Genomic DNA, 27,202 nt, shown 5'->3' with positions numbered 1-27,202 from the left:
TAGTCGTGCGTAATTCATGGTATCGATTCCTGATTGAACCCTGAGTATTATACTGTACCTTCATTGGGCGAACGCTCCGTGATGTTTACCACGTGAAAAAAAACCCTCTATAGACAGTAAAAACACTGGGCAAGAACTGACTTCAACTGAAATTTTATTGCCAAGAAGGATCCAGAGAGTGCGAAAAGAGACAGAGATACTGGAGAAGCTAAAAAAGACTTGAGAAAAGAAAAAATAAAGTAGAAAAGAAAACACGAAGACTACGCAGGAAGGCTACACTAACTTCAGGCTTGGTACCACAAGTGCGCTGCTGCGTTAACTTTTTTTTAGTACTCATTCAATTGTATTAAACCTTCTAATACATTGTAATATAGTTTTATACTGATAATTGCAGTAACATCCGATATTTCACACTGTATTTACGCATATCTATTGCAGACCTACGAGCTGGTGAAATGGATGAATGCGATAAACCTGGACTTTAAGAACAAGACAAGATTTCGAAGTGTCGATCCGGTTGAGATGATGGTGCGCGGCTCTCTTGACTTTGGAATGGATGTCATTGTTTCAATTAGTTTCGCCGACGCACAATTTGACCACGGGAGGAGAGTGATTGAGGTGCGGCATTGAATTCTTAATGTCTGTGAGTTTAGAGAAGGTGTCACATAAGAGTTTCTCCATATTGTGTCAGAGTGTAGTAGAGTGATGAAGGTTCATGACGGTCTTAAGTTCTATTATCAGTAGTCTCGTGTTCACAGAGTGTGTTTATTTTCTTCACCTCGCAACAGTAGTGATAATGGTTTAGTATGAGTGCTTGAATGCGGTGTGTGAAAGTGGATCAAAAAGTAGTTTATGTGGGCTTCATTGGGGCTGCCGTACAAGTGGTGAACAGCGCGGCACGTGTTTACCAAATGCTTAAATTTTGTTCTGGATTATTCTATGTGGAGTGCTTTCAATAATGTTGCCGTAATAATAATGGTTTACGTACACTTTTCCATCTTCCAGATATTAGGTAAAAAACGAACTTCCTTGCTCATTGGCCAATTTAACAGTGATGTAGGAAGCACTCAGCATATCTAGTGCTGTGTGCACCTTTCGGGGAGAAATACGTAAAAAATAGAATTTGGATAATGTATGGTCTTGGCGCATAGTGGCCCATAAATGTGTCTTTTAATAATAAATATTATCGGCCTCGTTAGCGCAGAAGCTTTGGTACTCGGATGCTCGACCAAATGTCGTAGATTTGATCCCGGCCAAGGTGGTCGCATTCTGACGGAGGCAAAATGGCGGAGGCTCATATAATCTGCAATGTCACTTGACGTTGAAGAGCACCAGATGGTCAACCTTTCCGGGGAACTCGACTACAGCGTGTCTCATTCTCGTAATGCTGCTAAAAAGCCCGTATAATAATAATATTTCATCACTTAGAAAATATATTATTATTATTATTATTATTATTATTATTATTATTATTATTAACGGTTATGGATATGTTGATAACACTCCAGGCGAGACCACTAGTTTTGCCTCTCATCTTGTTGAGGGTAAGGTAGGAACGGACTTGCTGAAAGACAGCGGATAAATTGTGTTAAAAAACTAGCCACTTTATATACCGAGGTTCTTTTGACAAGAAGGGTACAAGAATCTTGAGAGAATGCCAATATTCTCTTAATCCATAAGAACGGAGATTTTAAGGACTTCAAAATTACAAGCCGATCAGCTTACTTTCCTTCTTCTTAAAAACCATTACGGAAATTACTGGCTTATAGGATTAGGGTGCATTAGAGTTGAATGAACGAAAAGGCGAAGACGAATTTTGTTTGGGCTTCTCAACAATAAACCGCATTTGTACTATCACTCACGTAATAGAGGAATGTTGGGATTGCAAGCGAGCCCTATGCATACCATTCATAGAATATGAGAAGGCGTTTGACTCATTCGAGACATCAACAGTATCGCAGGCACTACGAAATGAGGGCATCGACAAACCCTACCTAAACATATTGGAAGAAATTTGATGTGGATTCACGGCTACCATTGTTATTCATAAAGAACGCGACCAAATCTAAATAAAGAAGGGTGTGATGCAAGGAGAAACAATCTCCACAATGATACTCACAGCGTGTTTACAGGAGGTATTCAAGGCCCAAAAATTGAAAGAGTTGGGAATGAGAGCTAATGGAGAGTATTTTAGTAACTTGCGATTTGCAGATTACATTGCTTTGATGAGAAAGTAGAGATTTGAATTACAATTTATGATTACTGAAATGGATAGGGAAATTATCAGAGTAGGTCTAAATATTATTATGTACAAAAAGTAATGTTCAACAGCCCCGGCAGAAAGCAGCACTTTGCGATAGGTGGAGACACTGTAGGTAGTAAAGGAACAAGTTTACTTGGGCGAGGAAGCAACCGTAAAGCCGAACTATGAGAGTGACATAGCTAGAAGATTAAGGATGGGGTGTATCTTATTAGGCAAGCATCCTGAAATCATGAATGGTAATTTGCCACTAACCTTCAAGAGGAACGTATATAACAGCTGCATCTTGCGAATACTTTCCTACGGATCAGAAACATGGATTCTTAAAAAAGAAAATCAGCTTAAATTGAGAACGACCCAGCGAGCGTTGCAAAGTAAAATAATAGTTATAACCTAAAGAGACAAGAAGAGAGCAGAGTGCGTCAGAGAACAAGCCGGGGTTAGGCATACCACATTGTAAATGAAGAAGAAAAATTAAGCTTGAACCGGGAACGTAGCACGTAGGCAGAATAATCACGGGTAATTCAGGGTTACTGACTGTATTTACGAGAAGGCAAATGCACTAAGCTAAAACAGGAAGTTAGGTGGGCCATGAGATTAAAGCGTTTGCAGCTATAATGTGGCAGCAGAAAGCACATTACCGGGTTGATTGACGGATCCTGGGAGAGGCCTTTGCCCTGTAGTAGGCATAGTCAGGCTGATGATGATGATGAAGATGAAGGCAATACATGCTATCTAGCACCTAATGGAGATTAAACACATGCGACGTTCAGCGAACGGTTTCTGTGAATACAAAATTGCTTATCTGGACTTTTCGGGGAAATTTGATAAACTCTTTCAAATTCCGAATCTTTTTAATTTAGGGACATTTTGTATTGTTTACAAACGTGTCGAAATAAGCTAACGTTTATCTGATCAATGGCGTGAAACTGCTACATAGGATATTCATCAGGCTTCCAGTCAATGGGCTTATTGCACATTTTTCTCCCTATAGCTCATAGAGCTAAGTTTTCTTATGATATCGCTGCTCATGTTGAGACGGCATGACACGGTGTACATATATACGGTTTTCATATCAGCGCAAGTTTCAGACATACAGGTTCAATGCAATGCGGATTTCGATTCAATGATACCCAATCCCAACTTCTTCAAGGTGAAGAGTTATTTGTAAAATAGTTCTTATCTCAAATACAGCAAACAATATACACTTTGTGCGTGTAAAATACTTGTCAAAGCCGTCCTAGTTCCGACCACTCCAACAGCATCTGGCCATGTTCCCCTTGTGCCACCACTTAAAAATTCTAGTTGTCAGCCACACTAGTATCTTTATATGAGCAGGTTTATTTGCACGATGGTTAGTAGCTCACGTGACTGTCCACACTCCTACATAGCTCTAAGTGAAATTCGAGAGCAGCGAAAAGATGCCAGAAGGCCATGTTTTGTTGCAGAATGACTGTAATGTATTGCCGATGGGATAGCTGTGCAGAGGTAGATGTGTTATGGTCCTAGCAGTGCAGGCACACGCAATGTGCTGGTGATATTTCAAGTGGTGATATTTTAAAAATAGCTTCTTTTTTAACATGTAAATGGTGCAGTCGGAATAAATGAGTCTATACAAAGTGACCAATATTGATCTGAACTTCATAGAAAAATCGATTTGACTTCATGATATTGCTCATTATTTATTAAACAATGAACCCACATTGCCCTCGGGAGTTACAGCAGAGAGGGCTATAGCGTCAATTTTAATTCATTATTTTCAACATTTTTTCGGCAATGGGTTTCTTTCAATCAACTACAATTTATAAAACTGAACATCTGAGTTTGGACATCTTAGCCCGGTATTTGTAATTTAGTGTTTATGGTCGCTTCATTTTGAAACATAAAAAGGTGCATTCATGTACGCTTCATTTTCATGCCTACCTTGTTGTTATACATAACAACACCACTTAACACATAACTTTCCTCGAAGCTGAGACAATCACCACCAATTCAATTCTAGGTTTATCACTATGATACTGTCCATTCCACGGTACCTGCCCCTGCCCCGCCGCGGGGGTCTAGTGGTTAAGGTACTCAGCTGCTGACACGCAGGTCGCAGGATCGAATCCCGGCAGCGGCGGCTGCATTTCCGATAGAGGCGGAAATGTTGTAGGCCCGCGTGCTTAGATTTGGGTGCACGTTAAAAAACCCCAGGTGGTCGAAATTTCCGGAGCCCTTCACTACGGCGCCTCTCATAATCATATGGTGGTTTTGGGACGTTAAACCCCACATATCAATCATCAATCAACGCTACCTGCCCAAGACTTACCTGGCCACACTGGTTTGAATGGCTTTCATCGAAGTCTTCATAATATCTTTAGAAACATGCCACAATAAACAGGCATGCTCTAATATCGGTCCTACACATGTAGTAAAAACATAGTTTCAATTATAATCGTTTGATTTTCTAGACTTTCTTGAAAGGTAAACCTCCTTCCGGCTTCAGCAACTCTGTCAGTCATATGAGCTTCGGTGAATAATCAGCAAAAAAACATGACGTCTACGTGTTGAAAAACATCAGCCCCAGTAAAAAATTTCTTATCAGTACAGTAACTAGGGGTAAACATACGGGAATGGGTAAAGACCCGCGATGTATTTTAGGCGACACTTATGCACGCACTTCCCAATAAACGTAAAAGCTATCGTAATCTTTTTACTGTCCATGTGACCAGGAATATTTTTTTTCTTACTGAAGCAATTTTAGTGCTGAAAATTGCAATGTTCACTATTTGTAATTTTCTTACATCTGGTACCTAGTCAAGTCTCGATAATAGCTGTTAGATGAGCGCTTACGTGGCAGATGAGCACTTCCTCACACGACAATAATACTGCTCCAGCAGATTTACTATTACGTTATCAAAATATTGGCCGAAATCTATGATTCTAGATACTGGTGTTGCTGAGAAAATTGGCATAAGTTCTAAAAATTCTTGTTTCGATATAATCCCATTGAAAGTGGGGAATCTGCATTATTTTCAAAAATTTTGTAAGAGCAAAGTGACGGACCATTTCAATAGACACCAGCCAGATTCTGATGACTGATATCATTTTTTTTTCTTTCAGTGTAGAAGCTTCTTACTTGCCAGCCTTCATTTTCTTTGCTATGTGTCTTTTATTTGTTATGCACAATATCAATAAGAACTAGCAGACATTATTCTAGGGAAAGCATTGGCGACGTTGTAAGAGGTCAATTATAGTATGAGGAAAGAGAAGTTGGCGCAAAGATAACTTGGCACGTGCAGAATCCGGGCCTGCAGCCTTCAAATGATGCGTTCGATGCTCTACCACTGAGCTACGGTGTCCGTTACGCCCCCGTCTACATTACTGGGCGTATATGTGCATTTAAACGGGGGAGCTTCAGTCAGCGCCCCCTGTTGCCATGGCGGCGAGTGTGAAACAGTCCCATTGCATGTTTCGCGTCTTGTAGTGAAAGATGTTATTACGAGATCTACCAAGACATGGAAGAGGTAGATTTTAGGTTTTTACATCGCTGGGAGACATGGTACGCACTGCAAAGAGAATTTCACTGTGCGCCTTCATTACTACCCCTTATATTCTGCAGTGGTTGATTGAGAAGCTGAAAAACATCGCTTTAGTGTGTTTGCAAAGTGTCGCATTTTACCTGTTTACTGAACACAACCCAGCAAATTACTGGCAACCCAGAGAAACCTTTTCGATGCGCTAATTCTTCAGTTTTTTTTCAATTTTGACTTTGATTATGGCTCATGACATTAGCTTTATTTGGACAGCTATTGATACTGTATGCCAAGAACAATTTAACACTTTTTAATGTAACATATGACTTGTCTGCAATAGTGACGTCAGTCGCAGTTGACCTTAGAAGCAGGTAATTACCGCAGTAGCTTAATTTCACATGCTAACATATACATCTCGCCAGTCGCCTTTGCGTGGGCTGAGATTGGTAGCTTAACGCGCTTATGGCGTTAAAAAAAAACACGAGGGAAGGGCAAACGCAAACTATCATCTATGTTTATTCGTAAAAGCTCCTATATATATATATATATATATATATATATATATATATATATATATATATATATATATATATATATATATATATATATATATATATATATATATATATATATATACAGGTCTTTTTTTTGTTCTAATATGACGTGCGACTTTGTTAACTTGTATATATATGTGTGCACTTTTATGAACAAACTTAGTTGATAGTTTGTGCTTGTCTTTCTCTCGTATATTTTATTGGCGCCATAAGCTCGTTAAGAATGAGCCACTTAGCCCAACAAGTCGCTCTGCTGAATGGTAGCTTTCTTGGTAGAAAATTTGAAGTTTCTAAAGGCACTGCATGCTTTGAAGTATTCGAGTAGTAAACAGTTCATTAGCTTTAAAAACAACATTATTGTGCACACATGCTACACATGGCTATTGTTTTTTTTTCTCGTTAGATATGCAGGTTTCCCTATATGTACCACTTTTTAATGAAAAATTTCTCCGGCTCTCTCAAACTGGTGATGAAGATTTTAATAACCATTCATTGACGTTTTTTTCACACTAAAAACATTTTAATCTTGAAACAGATCCTCACAAGGTGTAAGTACAGCAGTATTCACAATTCAACTGCTCTCTTAAGAGTGCTCAACGCACATACGCTTCACACTTACGGGCGCTGCTGGTGTAACCCTTACGCCCATGCGTAGTTCTTTCGTCAAGCTTTCAGAACCCTTCTTGCATCGTGATTTCAAGTGCTCCTTACGGCCAGAGTGGCTGTTCATTGTAGAATTTCTGCATTGCACTCGTTATGGTCGTATGCTCTGCATCGTATGCGTTATAGTCGTATGTTTGATAATTTTTATGACACTTTTCATTCATTTTGTATTGCTATAAAAGTATGACCATATAACTGATACGAATTTCCATTGTACCTTACAACTTCATACATTCATTGATCAGAATTTTATATGTGTTATTAGTCCCTCTCCAGACCTTTTCTGATCCCTATAGGCATCCGACAGTGGACCGACTTTGGACCGCCTCAGCATTATTGGTACTGACCGCCAGGGATACTGAGAAAGTGGAATGCTCGCTGAACACAGTGACACGCTGAAGTGTCCGTGTCCTTTTTGGCACGTTTTCAAAGAACACTTTCTCGGCGCTTACATAATGAACCGTGACCCCCTTGCTCTCAACTAAAAAAGAAAATGATATGCACGTGCAAGTTCGGTTTTGCTGCCTATACTCACTAGGCTACGCATTGAAAGACGCGGTTTTGCTGCGCCTCCCGTTAGGCTGTGTGTTCTGGCGCTACCATAATATCTCGCCAAACTGCATTGCCGGGTGCCTATACGCATGCATATACATCTATAAAAATCCGTATATTGCTCATCTGAAACGTAGGAAACTCATTTCATTTCGGTATGATGGCAGAGCAATTTTATTTGGGATATTCTATAAAATGCAGTGGGAATGATGCAGACGTTAGCTGTTAAGTAGCAGCGCTTTTCGCCGTACTGCAAATGCCTACGAAAGACACAAAAGAAGTCACAGCTTTGCCACGAAGACGAAGCAAGAGACTCGATAGCAACAAACTGGAAGATCACGTGAAAATGCCAAGCATATCGAAACGCGTATTGCGTTTCTCATGCAAAGATGACGCAGAAAACCTACTCACAGGTATACTGATGAACGCGAATAAGCGTATCAGTTGTTATTTTGCAGACTGCGTAGCGAGTGCAGTGGCCTTCGTGCGCCTGATACCACAACAAAATCGTACTGGTGAAAGACCAAAGTGTCCCATATTTTCCCCACCGAGGCATAGGCGTGTGCACGCGCACCCTCCCCCTCTTCACGAGCCAAAGTAGGGGTGGGACATGAGAGCGCGCTCCACCCTGTCGTGATGGTCTGGCGGCACGCCAACAAGGAGCCATCTTGCTGGTGATGTTGAAAACACAATATTTCCCCCAAGATAGTCATCACCAGCGGTAACTGGTAGATATAAATAACTTGCCGTTACAACGTTGAAGGAGGCGCTCCTTCGTGCCTCAGTGGCTAATGCCTCCCATTCACAACCAAGATACTGGACGTTCGCTCCCACTCACCACAGCTTTTTTTTCAGAATTTTGTCTTTTTTGCATGTTCATATATATATATATATATATATATATATATATATATATATATATATATATATATATATATATATATATATATATATTGTGAAGAAGAAAACGCATAGTTGGCAAGCAACATCGCCACCGCTTGGGTACTGGGTGCTGGGCTTCTCTCGCTCGGCTCGTGCTGATCATCACCGGCATCTGCTTGACCGTTGCTCTAACTCGATCAAGTTTCATCGTAGGACCACCGTCACAACAGTCGCCAATAAACCCTTTTTCAATTGGTGGAAGGTGCTGACTTTCCCCGTCGCCTGAACCTGGGTGCTGCCATTCGCCGTCGCCTAAACCTGGAGCTGCGCAACCGAACGCTACCTCCCATCATGGCTACCAACAACGCGCAACCTGGCTCTTCCACTCCATCCCCCAGCAACCCTGGAGTTCTTTGTTTGCGAGAGCCCAGTCTTCAGCGGAGCTGATGTGACTGACGTGGAAGACTGGTTCGCTAACTACGAACTGGTGAGCGCAAATAACAAGTGGGATGACGCGGACAAACTGAAAACGTCATCTTTTACCTCACTGACGTGGCCGAAATGTGGTATAACAACCACAAAAACGACATTACGACGTGGTCCATCTTCAAAACGTCGTTTTCTGACGTTTTCGGCCGACCCGCTGTCCGCAAGTCCAGAGCCGAACAACGCTTGTGGACTCGCGCACAGAAGCCATCAGAATCGTTCTCCAGTTACATCGAAGACATTATTGGTCTTTGCAACCGTTTGAACAACGCCATGCCCGAGTCGGAAAAGATTCAACACATCCTCAAAGGAATAAATGACGGCGCATTTCAGATGCTCCTGGCGCGCAATCCTGCCACCGTCGCGGAACTTGTGACTTTATGTCAAAGTTTTGACGAGTTGAGGAAGCAGCGCGCCCTGACTCGGCCATTTTCCTCAGACGCTGACTCACTATCTAGTCTTACTTCTGTTCCTCATTACTCAACAACCCTGCAAAAGATCAAACACTTTGTTCGTGAAGAAGTAGCTCGGCAGCTGTCGTTGATTCCCTTCACGCAGCAGCCGCCGTCCTCTCGTCTGCCCTCACCACTCCGCGACGTTATTGTCGAAGAGGTAGCTGAGGCGGTTCCCGTCGCTGCCCACCAGCAGCCTGTGGCCATGCCTGTTCCCCATGCGCCGGCTATGCAGCCCGTGGCCGCGCCTCTTACTTATGCCCAGGTGGTACGCAGCAGACCCCGCAAGCGGCTTTTGCCACCCATGCCTGCAGCTGCTTCCCACTCTACCCCTCTTTCGACACCTTGGGCCGCACCGCGAGTCAGCAATTCCTGGCGCACTGCTGACAATCGACCGATCTGCTACGCCTGCGGTACTCCAGGACACGTGGCAAGATATTGTCGTCGTCGCTTCCAGTCGCAACACAACGCTACCTGGCCGTTACCATATGTCCCGCAGCCCACGCACTTACCTGCTCCCTATCCTTCACCGCAGTATGGCTACACTAATCTTCCCGAGTCTCAGTCACCCCAGCCCACAGCTCCGACTCACTCTTCCCGCTCGCCGTCTCCTCGCAGGAGGTCTCTGTCACCAATGCGTCTCTGACCTGCTTACTCCAACCGGTAAAACTGAACGCCGCAGTTCCAGAGGTAAGAACTGCGCCGTCATCGAAATGCCCAAGTCCTCGCACTTCACCTGCTAACGTCGTGGCCATATCTGTCGATGGTGTTTCTAACTTTGCCCTCATCGACACAGGTGCTGCCGTTTCTGTTATAGCCGCCCAGCTCTGCTGCTCCCTACGCAAAGTGACCACGCCGCTCTCTGGACTATCGCTTCCCAGTTCGACCTCTCGACCTGTACAGCCCGCATTTTCATCCAAGGCTCTATGTACGTTGTCGAGTTCATCGTCCTTTCGATGTGCTCACATGACGTTATCCTCGGGTGGGACTTCCTGTCACATCATCATGCCGTCATCGACTGCGCACGCGCTGAAGTTCAATTTTCGCACCTGTCTGACGAACCTTTGCACGAAACTCTTGAGCGGTCCCCAAAACTCGTCGTACGTGAAGACACAAAAATTCCGCCAGCCTCTCTTGCCGTTGTCCCTGTTTGCTGCGATGACCATAACGAAGCTTCAGTAATGTTTACACCTTCCGACATTTTCATGAGCCGCAGAGCCGTTTCCTTGCCTTTCGCAACACTCGACGTCACTGCGGGCCGAAGCAATATTTTCGTCCACAACCCCCTTTCTGCACCGCTTAAGCTACTTGCCGGCGAATGTCTTGGTCGAGTGGAGTACCTCGATTCCTCTTTATTCCTTAACATGCCAGACGAATCGTGCAGTAGCGCCTCGGCGGAACTTCATGCCCTTTCCCCACTGGAATGCTCATCGAGTGACTATTCTCGAGTTCCATCGCCGACACCTTAAGTGCCCATGAACGCGCCGAGCTTCTTAATCTCCTCCAGCACTTCGCGAATTCATTCGACGTTTCTCAGCCGCAATTGGGTCGGACATCCGCAGTGCACCACTACATTGACACCGGTTCGCACCAGCCATTGCGTCAAAGACCGTACCGTGTCTCTGCTGCAGAACGTCACGTCATCAACGACCAGGTCGAAGAGATGCTACGCCGTCGCGTTATTCAACCATTGCACAGTCCTTGGGCATCTCCTGTCGTTCTAGTTCGAAAGAAGGATGGATCGATTCGATTTTGCATCGACTACAGGCGATTAAACAAGGTGACGCGGAAAGACGTCTATCCATTACCGCGCATCGACGACGCCCTTGACAGCCTCCAGGGAGCTGAATGCTTCTCCTCCTTAGACTTACGATCTGGATACTGGCAGGTTTCTATGGCAGAAGCTGATCGCCGGAAAACTGCGTTCATTACACCAGATGGCCTGTACGAATTTAACGTAATGCCATTTGGGCTTTGTAATGCTCCTGCCACGTTTGAACGACTCATGGACAACACACTGCGTGGACTGAAGTGGTCTGTGTGTCTATGCTACCTAGACGACATTGTCGTTTTCTCTCCCGATTTTCCTACACATCTGCTTCGGCTCCAACTGGTTCTGACGTGTTTAACTAACGCTGGGCTCCAACTGAACCTTAAAAAGTGCCGCTTCGCCCTTCGAGAGCTGTCCATCTTGGAGCACATCGTGTCCAAGCATGGTGTTCGACCCGACCCTGCAAAACTGCGAGCAGTCGCTGAGTTCCCGAAACCTACTACACTGAAAGAATTACGCAGTTTTGTCGGTCTATGCTCCTACTTCCGGCGCTTCGTGCGAAATTTTGCGTCGATCATGTCACCACTGACCAACCTCCTACGCGGTGATGCAGGCCTTTCATCCTGGTCTTCTGACTGCGACGTCGCGTTTGCCACGCTCCGTAGTCTGCTAACATCTCCTCTAATTCTTCGGCATTTCGACCCAACAGCTGCAACGGAAGTTCACACAGACGCTAGTGGTGTTGGTCTAGGCGCCGTCTTCGCCCAACGCAAGCCGGGCTACTCCGAATACGTCGTCGCTTATGCGAATCGCACACTTACTAAAGCTGAGGCCAATTACAGCGTCACTGAAAAAGAGTGCTTGGCGCTAGTGTCGGCGCTTCGCAAGTTCCGCCCTTATTTGTACGGTCGCCCATTCGACCTGGTAACGGACCACCATGCACTTTGTTGGCTCGCCACATTGAAAGATCCTTCTGGCCGCCTAGCTCGGTGGGCACTGCAAATCTAGGAGTACGACATTCATGTCATCTATCGCAGAGGACGCAAGCATTCTGACCTCGACGCTTTGTCGCGTTCGCCTTTACCTCCCGACTCGGCCTGCGGAACCACTGGTACCAACTCCGTCGCATCTCTCGACCTCGACTCCTTTACCAGTGAACAACACAAGGACCCGTGGATCGCTTCCCTTTTTAACTGTCTCTCTGGATTGTCAACCATTGTGGTACCACGATCTCTCCGACGTCAAGCTGCTCATTTCGCCATTCGTGATCGGCTGCTACACCGACGCAACTACGCCCCTGAAGGTCGTAAGTGGCTCTTGGTTATCCCGCGCAGCTTGCGATCACAAATCTGCGCCTCCTTTCACGACGACTCCAATGTGGTCATGCCGGAGTTTTCAAAACTTAGGAACGAATTCGCCATCGCTTCTACTGGCGCGGAATGTATAATTTCGTTCGAAAGTTTGTTATGGGCTGCCCTGACTGTCAACGCCGCAAATCACCGCCTTTCCACTCGTCCAGTGCGCTTCAACCGCTTCCGTGCCCTGCCAAACCTTTTGATCGGATCTAAATTGATCTCTATAGCCCTCTACCGACAACATCAGATGAAAATCGGTGGATCATAGTCGCTGTGGACCATTTACCACGCTAAGCTGAGACCGCCGCCTTTCCAAGTGCCACTGCGCGGGACGTAGCATCCTTCATCCTTCATCGCTTCATACTACGACATGGTGCACCTCGAGAACTACTAGGCGACCGAGGTCGAGCCTTCCTATCAGAAGTCGTCACGTCTCTGCTTTCTGAATGCCATGTTGTCCATCGCAAGACCACGGCATACCACCCGCAGACTAACGGGCTCACGGAAAGATTTAACCGCACCCTTGGCGATATGCTCGCCATGTATGTGACATGCGATCATACTAACTGGGATCGCATTCTTCCATTCATCACTTTCGCATATAACACCTCGGCACAGTCTACCACTGGATTTTCACCTTTCTTTCTTCTTTATGAACGCGAACCATCCCACACCATCGACACTCTCCTTCCATACCGTCCTGACGCATCCGAATGCCCATCTGTGTCCGAAGCTGCCCGAAATGTGGAAGAGTGCCGTGAACTTGCACGCACCTTTACGTCACAAGAACAACAGCGCCAGAAAGAAAACAACGACGACTCTTCAAGCAGCCCCAGCTATTCCCCGGGATCACTTTTATGGCTGGCTGTTCCTTACCAAACCCCCAGCATTTCCTCAAAACTCGTTCCAAAGTACGAGGGCCCATACCGCGTTCTGGAGCATACCTCGCCGGTGAATTTTCTCATCGAGCCACTTTCCCCATCTGACGACATGCGCCGGCGTGGACGTGACATCGTCCACGTCGGCCGCTTTAAACCATATCATAGCTTTCTGCCTCCAGACTCTTAGGTCGCCAGGATGGCTCTTTTTTGGCGAGGGCAAATTGTGAAGAAGAAAACGCATAGTTGGCAAGCAACATCGCCACCGCTTGGGTACTGGGTGCTGGACTTCTCTCGCTCGGCTCGTGCTGATCATCACCGGCATCTGCTTGACCGTTGCTCTAGCTCGATCAAGTTTCATCGTAGGACCACCGTCGCAACAGTCACCAATAAACCCTTTTTCAATATATATATATATATATATATATATATATATATATATATATATATATATATATATATATATATATATACCCTGAATGAAGGCGATGCGGCCGACACCGAGAGCAAAATCCAACTTAGAGTGACCATATAGTAGCTATCACAAGAAAATAACGGTATGTCTGGCTGCGCGCGGAGTTATTGCAGTGCCCTCCTACCTATCGTCTTTGGCAGCATTTGGTCGATTGTGCGGCCGCGTGCCTGAGCAAGGGCTCCCCAGAGCTTGGTAGCTGTGGGATGACGTAACGTCGTCTTTGTGACCATTCGTCTAACATTATATATCACTGCATCTTGCTATCACTGTCGTGAAGCGTGATGAGGGGAGCATATTGCTTCTACCGAAGCGTGTTGGACCGTTGCCCTCAGGGCAATCAATTGGGTGTGCTACTGATATGCTTCAATTACATTTTTCGGGTACATTAATTGCGCGAGAAAACGCTCATACTCAATGACGTTAATAACAATAATTATATGACAATGACAACCATAATAAAACAAAAACAATTATATAACAATGTAATAACAATGATGCTTTTTATTTACACCAATACACACTTCATGAAAAAGGTGAGAATAAAAGCGACTATCCGCTTGACTGAGGTCTAAGCCCTCGGAAAATTCAAGTTCCCTATGATGTTGTAGAAACCAACTCTCACCAATTGGCGCGCGAGACACATCACTCGAAGTGGTATTGCAAAGTGGGGGAAGAAACGTATACCACCGCTATGCGAATAGCGGCGATTGACTTGCTGGTCGCCTGAATATGAAGCAGTAACGCTAGAGAAGCTTTAGTATGAGAAAAATTTGCATTTACAGACTGTACAAAAGTTACATTACTATTATCATCAACAATACAAAAAAAGAAAACATTTTGGAAATGAACCGGGTTCTGTAGCGCGACCCCACGTTAAACAGCAGAGCCGATCGATGTTGCCTAACACCTGAAGGCTGGTTCAGAATGCTTGGCAGAGCTCCGGGGCCACTTCTTATTCCGCGTTGCTGCGCACTTACTCAACTCTCGGCGAATTGTCGCCTGCTTGTCCACTGATGGGACAGTACACTTGGTCGATCAGAAACTGCGTCACAAGGACGCCACCTTCGTTCACGGGGGGGCTCATGCCCTCTCCGCACACAACACAACCAAAATGGAAATTCCACAAAACTAGAAAAAGTCATAAAAGCATCGGCAAGCTTCGCGGCGCACAATTATCTAGACTTAGAGCTACACGCATACTGGACTTTGGCAGCCATAAAACAGCTTCCCTCTAACCCGTCAACTTCTTGACGACGGGGCAATAATCCACCTGTTTCCTGTGCGCTGTAAGGGAAACCACTCACTCACCACCCGTGGTTCCACTTACGAGCTCATTTGCAAGAAACAACGCGGGAGCAATCGTAGACATGCCACAGTCACAATACGCACCAATTCGTCAACCGGACACCCGACTGCTGCTGCACAGCACGCTTTCACGTGTCGCCATCCCATCCGCTTCCGAGATCTAGCGGAGCTAAGCCGGACTGGAACGAAAGGTTGTCACCTACCTCCTTGTTTCTGCGACAGGCGCTGCCTCGAAACGACGCGCGTGACCACAGCATGCGGCGGAGCCGCAGCTCCACCGATGTGAGGAGTCACCGCGCTGCGACGGGTACCATGCTGCACAGGGTACCATGCTGGCGCCGTGCTACACAGGGTACCATACTACACAGGGTACCATGCTGGCGCCGTGGTGTCTGTGCATTCACGGCAAATCCGGTCGGACACGCTTTGACCGAGTGCTATTAAAAGAATGCTGCCTGCCAACGGCTGACATGCCTCTCCAAGCTTACAACTCAAAGTAAATAAAAGTAAACTAACTGCCGTGCAACCAATTCTAACCACGGTCCTACACCCCCCATACACATAAGGCAGGGATGACAAAAAGGTAGGGGTGGAATAAGGCAGGACAGAACGCGACAGCTGACAAAAGTGCATAACACTAACAAAATTAGAAATTCTAGAGCATTCAGTTTCACTGGGTAGTGCTGAGAAAAACAATAACAACGACCCCCCTCACACTGTGATAAACAACTATAGAAATGTAAACCAAAAGTCGTAATAGGTACCACAGATACACTAAACATGTTATTTACATACAGCGGTGATTGCATTTTCATCCCTTATGTTTTTCCTAATTGTTAGCTACGAACACTAACAATATGGCCTTGATTGTCAATAGAGTTAATAAGGTATCGGCAAAGTTGAGATAGGGCGATACCTACTTTGTTAACACGTGATAAATATAACCTGTTTATTTTTTGTAACGGTAGCAGATCAGTAAAATTTGTATCCATAGTTTTTGTAAGAGGAAGCATCCAAGGTGGCGGATGATCGTGTGGGCAGGGGCGTAGCCAGGGCACGCCCCCCCCCCCCCCCCCCCAATTCTCTGAATTTTTTTTGTCATGAAACAAAGAGTAAAAAAATTGAATTTTTGAGTGGGCACCTTTTCTAAAATGAAGGTAATGCCACCCCCACCCTAAAATAAATTTCTGGCTGCGCACCAGAGTGTGGGTATTTTGATTCATAAAGTTTCATGGAGGTGATAACTGTGATAGTAGATAAATGTTTTTTATGTAATAGTGGTGTCAAAGACTGTAATTGTATAGGTAGTAAATATTGATGTTTTCATACTCGCCAAAGAAGTGACCTGTTCTATGTCTTCTAGAATAGCTATATATTAGATGGAGGATTTTTATGTGAAGAGAAGAAATATTTCGTGAATCAAGTTTAGTTGTCACCATCAATCAAGTTCAGTAGTTAAAATGTTAGGGAATAAAACGTGGTTTATAGAAAGCTTTTTCTTTATAGGTAAAATAAATTTATATCTCCAAAGTATACGAACCGCTCTTTATGGTTTAATTATTTACTGTGGGCATGATCAATCCACAGCAAATGCTGCGTGAAATAACCTCTTGGTGATTTTAAATAATACGATTTTATATAATATGATAGCCGAAGCTGCCAACACTGTGTTTCTCTCACAAATACACAGCGTATAAGTGCTAACTTTTGTCCCGCTTTCCCTCTTCAAACTCTGATAGTTGATATTAGGTAATTACCGAATAAAGCATAAAAGCAATAATACTGGCACTTCCTGCAATGTTTGAACCGTGCCTTTGGTCATGGTGTCACATTAAGCGTCGGCATATTTTTAAACTCTGACAAGAAATAGCTTTGGCTGCTTGGTTAATGTAAAAGACAAAAACCAAGGCAGGTGCGACCTAAATTGCCGGACATGCATACTGGTCTTCAATGCTGGGGCAGCTATTGCACCAACCTCGACGTGATGGAGAATGAGACACAAAGTGGAGAGCATGGCACCTCCGAAGGCTGCGCACCACCACAACAAGTCGACAACAAGAAGAAGGCCCTTAAGGAGTGTATGAAGTAGAAATACAGAGCTCACACTATATCTTCTCCTACGAGCAGGTTCGCACTATTCATTCCGTTTTATATCTCTACAATGCGTCGGGTGCAGTGTAAGATATTTTCAATGCCACGCCTGTGGCATGGTTGCCTAGACCCAAATAGAGACGCTGTTGAGAACTGCGTGTAAGTTTTGAGCCTGAGTTGGTTATCTGACCACAAACTTGTGAAAAAGGTAGTTCTTGTTTTCCTCGCACCTAAAAATTTGTTTTACCATCACTGTCACTTCTTGTTAGATGTTACCGCGAAATTTAACAGTGGTGTTCCCTTCTTCGTCGTCACAGGGAATGATGTATGCATGACAAATATTCTTCTTCTTCTGTTTAAGCATAGATGAAATACAGCAGCGAACAAGAATACTGGGTGCGCCATAGCCTCGCTGTGGGTGAACAGACCAAACTGCAAGACTACGCCTATCTTCTCCAAATGTATGGATTACAGGTTGAAGAATCCCATCAATACGCTCAGAAAATTTACGACTACGAGGTACAACGTAAGTTGGCTGATTTTGTTGCTTATTTTTGCTGAGCACAGGTTTGAAACAAGCAAGCTTGCGACTGCGAAGAAGACTTCACACTTCGAATGGGTTGATTCGTCAATGTTTTGAGTTGAAAATATTTTAGTCGCTTCCTTTTTTGTGCAACTCCTGAAATTTGCTTCAATAAATTATGGATTTATATTGCAGTGAAATATATTCCTACGAGGATGGAGAATATCTCGAGAAAAATAGTTTCGCAGCTCCCATGCGCTGTGGCAGAAAAAATTATGCAAATGAAGCAGCGAAGACGAGGTTGTTATTTGCTTTTTGTTTTGCAGCCATCTGCTACGGCGCAAGCACATGCCTTTATGCATATGGCGTAGCTACGAACCTTACATCAGCTTTCCGGTCAAATCACCAAAACTCTGAAGCGTGAGGTGTAAGTTAAAGCTACACGTATTGCCAGCACAAACATTCAAGCGCAATAATTAGTGTTCGCTTGCGCATACATGTGTGGAAGAGCTACAATAGTTATAAAAAGTAGAACATTGTCACTGCAAGTGGATTCACCAATTCACTGAGATTTCTGTCAATAATGACGCCATTATAGCGAACATCAACCACGTCTGGCAATGTACAAGCTCTGGCCAGTCCTAATATGACAATGAACGTTAGCAAGTGCTGGATAACGCAACAGATTTGATCAACATAACTGCTGAACAGCGAACGACGTGCTGAACAATAGCAAAGTCTTGACACACAATATCCGACTACTATAGGCTACCCTACTGACTAATGGGCAATGTTAAGCTACAGCGGTACATGGAATCAGCGCAGAAGATGCAACATAAAAAATAGGGCAAAAAAACACACTTGTGAAGGAATTTCTTTGTGCCCAACGTGAGAAGAGAATTTGCGTACATTGCAAACATTATTGACGTACAAGGTGATAATGACGCATGGTTGAACTGAGAAACAATGAAAGGGCTGATTGCGCTAGAAATATTCGCAGGTACAGTCGATGATTTTGCGTGTTGGTATGACATAGCAGATACAACACTTCATGTACCATTTTTGCACTGTACTTCATGTACCATTTTTTGCGCGCCATGTCGGACCAACACGTCCAAGCATTATATTTAGATAGCGGGATTTCGGCAGCCGACATCAGCTGATAGGTGAGAACAACCAGCATACGTTAGTGTTCGAAGGAACTACCTCACGATTGGGTGAAATGACCTAGCGCATAGCATGCCATGTGCTGAGCCATTACACCTAGCTGTGAGGTAGCATTAGTAGCTCTTTTCAAAAGGCTATCTTGAATTAGCGCCCACTAGTCATCATTAGGCAGTATTTAGCCAGCTATAGCCTCTTCTAAAAACACTTTGCTGGCACAAGGCATCTTTACCCATTGCAAGCTGGCGGCTAAGCCACCAGTTGTAATAATAAATGATGGTGTTCCACGCTATCTCAGACGCGCAGTATTGGGAGGCTATGAAAATTAGACCACATAGACTTATTAACCATACACTGAAATTTAAGCACACGGGTATCGAGTAAGGCAACGGTTGTTGATGGTATGCAAGCATATGCTGCACATGCATTATATACACATTGTGTGGTCGGTCATGTGCATCGAGACATCGCAGCTATATAGCGAGTGCAACGAAATATTTTCACTTGTGTAATTAATACTCGCCTTGCTACATATGGCATATGATGTTAGTCATGCTAGATTGCGCGATCATGACATGACGCGTGATAATTGTGTCAAAATTATTGGTAAATTGATTATCAATCACATCTATTGTTTCTTCGGATCAATTGATCGAGTGAAATACCATAGATTCTACTAATAAAAGTTAACAATTCATAAAGAAATAAGAAGAATTGTCGGTAAAGTACTGTCGTTACTTCTACCATCAGATGTCCATTAAGATGCAGTTGTTGGCAGTCAATATGGTGAGAACTTCTGCATTAGCCTACTTTAAGCAATACCCGATACGCTTGATTCGTGAGCCATTTCGCGCTACATAAAATGTTACGTGAGTGAAAAGGAAAGCATATACCAACAAAAAAGTTATATTCAACAGCGTTCAGTGAATCTGTACAAATACCAACCAGAAGTATTCATCTATTTGTTCCGAAACCACAATATTGACATCAATGTGAAGCTGCGCAGTTTCATATCATATAAGGGCCTTCCACTAGAATAAAACACGCTCTCCTTATTATCTCTCAATCCAGTAATATGACGCAGAAACACCAGAATATCAACAATCTCACCCTATAGTTCTGCCTTCTTCCTCCACCATATTTCATGAACTCCAGGAACAAATATTATGCTTCAATGAACAAACTTTGGCCCATCCAGCGAACCCTGCAGGCAGCGTGGGAGAAACAGCTTCAAGCGACCATCTAGGCTGCCCCAGGCCTGAGATTTTCAATCGCCGGATATTCAATAAAGTGATTTTGTCATCACGAATTCACGGGGTTCATTTATGCCATCCGTAGTGCTATCGAGTTTGCTCTCAATATAAGTATCTATTGTTCATACTTTCCAGCAATAGTTTGATAGTCACTTAGTCGTGGGTAATACCGATAGTATTTCAAATAGCTCAGCTCCACTACTGGTCGCATACACCATTGAATTTTAGATATTTTGCCATTTCTGAACTCAAAAATTTCGCCAGGAAATTATGATTCTAGGCGAGCACATGCAGCAGATACTGTGGTTTAAGTAATGCAGAAGATGTATAGATGTTACATGCGTTGATGTAAATTCCTCTTCATTTCAAGAAGAGCGAAATGCGATGTGAAAACTGGTAGATACTGTGATTTAAGTAATGCAGAAGGTGTATAGATGTTACACGCGTAGATGTAAATTTCTTTTCATTCCACAAAAAAGAGCGAAATGCGATGTGAAAACTGGTAGCACTGAAGTCAATTTTTTGTTTGCTCCACTTCTGTTTTGCATTGCTTACAATACGCAGCTCGTAACGGGAAAGCCATGCTTTTCAGCCAGGCAGTGGCATTTGGGAGATGGTGACATTCTTAAAGCTCCTGTCCTTTCACCTATATGCACAATAAACCACTCCAGGTGTCTTAAATATGCTGAGCTCTTCACTAAGGCGTGCCTCCAAATCATCTCTTGGTTTTGGCGCGCAAAATTTGCTTATGCTCTCAATGACATCACTAATCCTCCTTCTCTTTTTTCTGTAGTAGTGGAGATACAGGAAGCCACCGTCAATGTGACCCAGAAGCAGTTCATTCGCATTGAAGATCTGGGCCAACACACGTCTCCGTTCGTCATTGGAAGTAGGTGCAAATATTGCAGTTATTTCGCTCTTGTTACAGAAGACATTTTTTTTTCGGAAAACCGTTTCGAGAGCAAACGCGGAATATTTACAACGCTTGTCTTTTCTATTCAACGTAGAGCAAAATCATATGTGGTGTATCACAGGCATATTTAGGAGAGATGAGATTCATCGACAGGACATCCAGCAGAATAAGATGTTAAACTCAGTGTCACGTGTCGTTTCTGTGCTTAAGTACTATCCTGTAACGAAAATTGAAAAAAAAATGAAAAGAAGTATGCGTATTGAAGAATGGTTGAGATCGATAAAGCTTAATCATTCTCTTTTTAGACATCGTCCAGTGCCGCATAGACTTCAGCCTATATGCATGCAACATAGGTCAGGCAAAATGTTTTGACCTCCTACTTTAGGACTGAGTTCGTGAAGTACAGAAAATATGATGTCACTGCACCAGGCACTGATTGACCTGCCCATTCGACATCATGAAATCAGAGAAGTGGCCACGTAATATATAGGGTCCTATAAAATAGCCAGTCAGGATGATCTTCGCTGTCTAGTTCTTTGGTGTATGCTCAAGGAACCTTCCAAGCTTTACGGTGAAATCATCATAGCCATTGTTCAAACATGGCAATGAAAATGTCTCAAAGCGTCTCTAACGTTTGATTTAGGTGTCTTGCAGCGGTACCCTCTCGTAAAATTTGTCTAGTATCCCTTAGCGCCAAAGAAGACATCGTGTGCGTCGTGCATAGAACGCCCACTAACCTATACTTGTTCATGGTACTATTCCCAGCCAGCGGAAGAACTGGTGGCTTAGGACGACATAGTAAGCAAACGAAGTGAAAAAAATAGCTTTTTATTTTGTGTGAATTGAAATTTACGGCCTTTTTTCAACGACAATAGGTGGTTCGTCTACACAGTTTAATTTATTTTCTCTAAAAATGAACTATTTCAAAAATGTTGTCATGACGGCCTGTCATGACACTATTCTTAGGTAGCAAAAAGTTTATTGCAGTTAAAGCCCTAAAGGGGTATGGGGAGGCTACAGTTCGCAAGGTGAAGTGCATTTAGCACATCCAGTAAATAATACATAGTTGATCTCTAAGTGATAGAAACACGTAAGTAAAGTGTGCTCTTAGAGAAGTAGCTTTATGTTTACTTGCATCGATATAAGAGATCTTGCACTGTGTCTGTTAGGGTATAACAGCTATAGCAGCGCTTAACGTGCACGCATCAGAGTTGGCACTTAGTCATACAGCTTCATACCAATGACCAACGTTCATATTCAATGATTAAGCAAACCATTATGGTCACAAATGCAATACGGTAGGTAGTTGACGGTTAGCGCGGAACCAGAGAATGTGGCGCGCAACTTGGACTAAGGTTGCCTACATGCGGTTTGGTGAAATTAATAAACTCCACTGACTGAACTGAGAGACAAGCGACCCGCGTCATGTCGTGGCTTTTACCGACCACGTTTATTCACTGGGTGAGCATCGTGTGTTGGGAGCGCACAGCCAGGCAAATACGGTGAGCGTAGTAGTGCTATTGTTGTAAAGAGGGATGCTACGCGCGGTGCCGATGGTTGGAGTAATTTCGGCACGAGTGGGTCTTCTAAAGGGCCACTCGCCAGGCCCTATACAAAATTTTAGTTAAACCATGGAAGTTGTTGGATGTCCGATGAGGAACATTCCGCCACAAAAATGTTTTGAATAGGCTTATTACGAGCCGAGAAAACTGTTTTCTTGAAGCGGTGTCAAACGAGAATGAAAGGAGGTGAGCTCGGAACCTTTGCCGCTCCTCCACGTAGCCTTCTCAAGCCATATTTTTTTCCTACCCTCTCCAGCATCCAACCAAGAGGTCACGTGCGCATAACGTGCCCGAACACCAACCCCCGTGCACGCGAGCAGCGTTTTGTTGTTGTTGTTGTTGTTGACCGCGTTGTTTTGAGGTATACTGCCTGTTTCGTAGGAATGGTTTGGTAACGATAGCTTAAACGTGGTAAAATACATGAAAACACTGGGTGCGTGAACGCATAGTAGCGTTCTACGGCTGTCGGCTGCTCGATGCGCAGACCGCGGAACCGCGGAGAAATGAACGAATGCGAAATGCCGTCACATTAGCCCCGAATCTCGTTGCAATTCACAGTGGGAAAAGGAAAAAAAAAAGCTGATCACAATCACTTATTGCGTCTCGTCATTTATCTAGAGATTTATTATTTCCTTCAAGCAACAACTACATAAACTACACAGGTCACTTTAAAAAATTTTCGCTATGTCACGTGTCACTGTTGGCAACGTCAGAGCATAGTCGTCTTCGTAGAGGACCTACGTCACTTCATGCCTTGTACGTAGGGTCATTCATACGCACACGTAATGCCCTCATTCTCTGGGCGCGCGCCCGCCAAAGGAAGGGGGAGCAGCATTCATCTTTACGAATTGTTGCAGACATGATCATGAACGCCTCATCTGCACATTGCGCTTGTCAGCTCAAGATTGCCAAACCTGGTGAGTGGTGCTTTAAGGCATTAAGAAAATGGGGTGTTCTTGATTGAAAATGCACCGATTGCGACGTAACCTTACAAACAACGCGTTGAACGATCTAATAGCAAATGTCAAGTCATGGATTGCTGCACTTTATGAAGGACCCTGCAAGATCACAGCGGTAGACATGAAGGACTTATTTTTATAGCCTACAGAATATGTGAAGATGGCGCAGTAGATAGCGTACCCGGCATGTGTTGTCGCAGACCCAGAGATCAGAAGTCCGATGCCCGGGGATGGAACTTTTTTCTTCGCGTTGTGCGTATTGTTCCTCCGTAATTTCCGTGACCAAAATGCGTCACTAAATCTTTGGTGGAGACAAGCGTAAAACACATTTGTGTTAAAAAATGGGCCAAACAAACAGTCGGGACAAGAAATTTTATGGCAGGAACTTTAATATCTGAGCGTGAGCGTCTTAGTGGTGTTTTGTTGGCAAGCATGAAAGCTGTTATTGTTTGACCATTCAAAGCAATAGAGCGAGGATGCCAATCCTACACACCATATTTCCCCGAGGGACACCGGTACTTGGTGAAATTTCAACAAAGCCAAGTTTAATGGTAAACAACACAATCATAAAGAACACCATGCAGAATCTGCCATTGAGGCTGTAGAGTCAAATTTCCAGCAATTAGCTCATCCAGAATTACTTGCTAAATGCCCCCATAGGGAACCCGATTCTGTAACGAGTTGTTCTACTGACGTGTTGGAACACACTCAGGACAAGTTTTTCGTGGAACACTGAAAAAAAATGTGCAAGCTTGACACTGTGCTCATTTTTATTGATGGCAGTAAAGCCCATGTGATTGTGTTGAACTCCCTGAAAGATTCGCCGTGCACTGCACCGCCCAGGGCCTACCCACTCGCGACCGGCATTGAAAGTACTTTGCTCACAATGCCGCACATCAGGTGACCAAGGAATTTCACCAGAAAAGACTTTAACACAAAAAGAAAATAAAAGTATTGTTGATGAATGAGTGTTTTGTTGCTTTCTACTGAATGGGTCCGTCAATCAGTTGTTATCTCGTTGTGGTTTTGAAATACTGCACATTTCCGTATATAAAATGCTACTACGTCGAAACGTACACTTCGGCTATTATTCACAGAACATACTAAAGAACTTACTCAAGCATAAATATTGTTGTGTAACAAAAAACTCTTCCTCAACATGTCTAATATCTCTAACCAAGTGATATATAGAAAGCTAAACTAAAAAAAACCAAAATGAGCATGAAAATTTGAGCTCTAAACTTCTATCACAAAGAGGAAGAATGACTAATGATCACAATGATAATAAAATATTTACTGTAGCGTTTATTCCTATAAAGTAAATTGTACATAAAATTAGCCTAAAATTCAAGGTGGCTAAAGGGCGCACCTCGTCTCCTTAAGCTGCCGCGAGTGTCGACGCTACCTCCGTTTAGATAGAAATAGAGGTGTAACAGCTCCGTCGAAATAAAACTGCTTTTTTGACCTAAACAAACATAAAATGCAAAGCACACATACCAAACGCGCACCAGTAAGAACAATCTGCTAGGAATGCTTCTTTTTTGAGTAAAACTTTATCGATTATATATAAAATTTAATACTTGAAGTAGGCATCTTGCGTGGCAACTAGCCATATTGACGTCATTGTCACGTCCACAATAAAAACAATTGAACTCGCAAATCTGACGACAGTCCATTCCAATTATTCTTGTCTCCGTGGTCGGCTCTCTGACTAGTATGCCTTCTACGCCGACGATTACTGCCGCTCCTTGAAAGTCCTACTGCATCAGCTGCCCTCATTGCTGTCGCAGTTGCATCCGCCACAGAAGCTTTGCTGCTGTGTACCCTAACCTTCTGCAGCCGCTCCCAAATTATATCCTGGCACTAACCAGGACAAAGCTTCTGTGCATTGTTCCACGGGACAATTTCATTTGACCATCAATAGCGCAGTATTTCACGTACTCAAGAACCACTCTAGCGATATTGCGTGAGCCACAGGAGCCTTAGCACGTTCTTCCCATGATCGACATCCACTACGCAAACTAAGAAGTGCCATTCTCTAGACCAACCCCACGCTGATGTCACCAATAGTGAAACTCATGACAAGAGAGAGTCTTGTGAGCTGCGCCGTGGTGGTCTAGTGGCCAAGGTACTCGGCTGCTGACCCGCAGGTCGCGGAATCAAATCCCGGCTGCGGTGGCTGCATTTCCGATGGTGGCCGACATGCTGTAGGTCCGTGTCCTCAGATTTGGGTGCAGGTTAAAGAACCCCAGGTGTTTGAAATTTCCGAAGCCCTCCACTACGGCGTCTTTCATAACAATATGTTAGTTTTGGAATGGTAAACCCTACATATCAATCATTCATCCATCCAGCAGAGACACTTATGAGTGGAGTCAGAATCATGAAGCGTAAAAGATGGCATGGTTCGCAGAAGGACAGCACTTTAGGAAGACCCGCAAGCCTTTTATCTTTGAGCGCGCAGGAAAAAAAGATGTTTTCTGTCCATCCCGCAACCATAGCAAGCAGGTGATAACGGCTTACCAACACGGAACATTCTGCGGGCTGGACAGGGAAAAGCAGACAATATGCCCCAGCGTTTCGGCACCGCCACATTTTCGGCACACAGGCGATGAACAGCGACCCATGGAATACATGCATGCCACAGGCCAAGCGCTGCTGTACGCTGGCGAATCAGCGACCGCCACTCGCATCTGTGTGGGCTGGTCTGCGTTGGGAAGGGAGGCAGAGCCTTCCTGCTTGCCGCTTGCCACCCGCGTCTAACGGTGGGACGTTCGTATGAGCAGCCGCAGTGGTTGAAGGGAATAATAATAACTATTGCTGTTTCCCAAATCATCATATGATTATAAGAAGCACAGTTGTGGAGGGCCAAGGAATTTTCGACAACCTGGTACGTTTTGGGAGAGAGAGAGAGAGAAATATAGAGCAAAAGCTAGGAGGTTAATCAAGCTTGGCTTGGCAGGCTACCTTACACTTGGAGTGGGAAAAAAAGGGAATGATCGGAAGGAAAGAGATAGAAAAGGAGAAAGAAAGAGATTGATAAATAGTAAAGTAGAGATTATACACCTCGGTCTCAAGCTGTTCCTTCACGAGTGCTCGTGAAAACCGGTGGACCTTAAGTGTACAAGAGGGTTTTCGCGGCTTCGAGCGTATGTTAAACCGTCTGACAAGGTCCCAAGATCTTCTTTTCTGTAAGCGGTCGTGAATCCAGCTGATGGAGCTTGGCTTCCTTAACACGTTGTTCAGACTGGTATGCTGGGCAGTGGCATATAATGTGCTCGAGCGTCTTCGCAAGCACAAATATTGCATGCCGAACTGCTCGCCATTTCAAGAAGACAAGAATATGCGTTCGTGAATGCTACGGTCAACCTCACGCGGCACAGCAAAGTATCAGCGCTTCGTGGGAGCCCGGATGGCAAACGAAGTTGCAAGTTTTGGTCAATCGAATACAGGCGCACGTAGGAGAAACCCGGCGTATTTCATTGTAGGAGAGTTATACGACGAGAAAGTGATTGTAGTCGCCTTGCAGCATCCGTTTTCAAGAGTGGTATGGACGTCCACTTGCCGGAAGCAATCCTATCAAGTCACC

The 27,202-nt window shown here is 44.2% G+C and overlaps 1 protein-coding gene across 1 annotated transcript in view; it reads left to right on the top strand.

Moving 5' to 3' along the window:
• Nucleotides 1–27,202, top strand: part of LOC142803357 (neprilysin-1-like) — a 111,653-nt gene that overhangs the window by 40,107 nt on the left and 44,344 nt on the right. The window contains exons 5-7 of the mRNA XM_075888471.1: nucleotides 439–618; nucleotides 17,609–17,768; nucleotides 20,976–21,071. Coding sequence (XP_075744586.1) covers nucleotides 439–618; nucleotides 17,609–17,768; nucleotides 20,976–21,071 — 436 coding nt within the window. The remainder of the gene's footprint in view (nucleotides 1–438; nucleotides 619–17,608; nucleotides 17,769–20,975; nucleotides 21,072–27,202) is intronic.

The sequence above is a fragment of the Rhipicephalus microplus genome, chromosome 3, assembly GCF_043290135.1.
Source record: "Rhipicephalus microplus isolate Deutch F79 chromosome 3, USDA_Rmic, whole genome shotgun sequence".
Lineage (NCBI taxonomy): Eukaryota > Metazoa > Arthropoda > Arachnida > Ixodida > Ixodidae > Rhipicephalus > Rhipicephalus microplus.
This window is presented reverse-complemented; position numbering and strand designations above follow the sequence as displayed.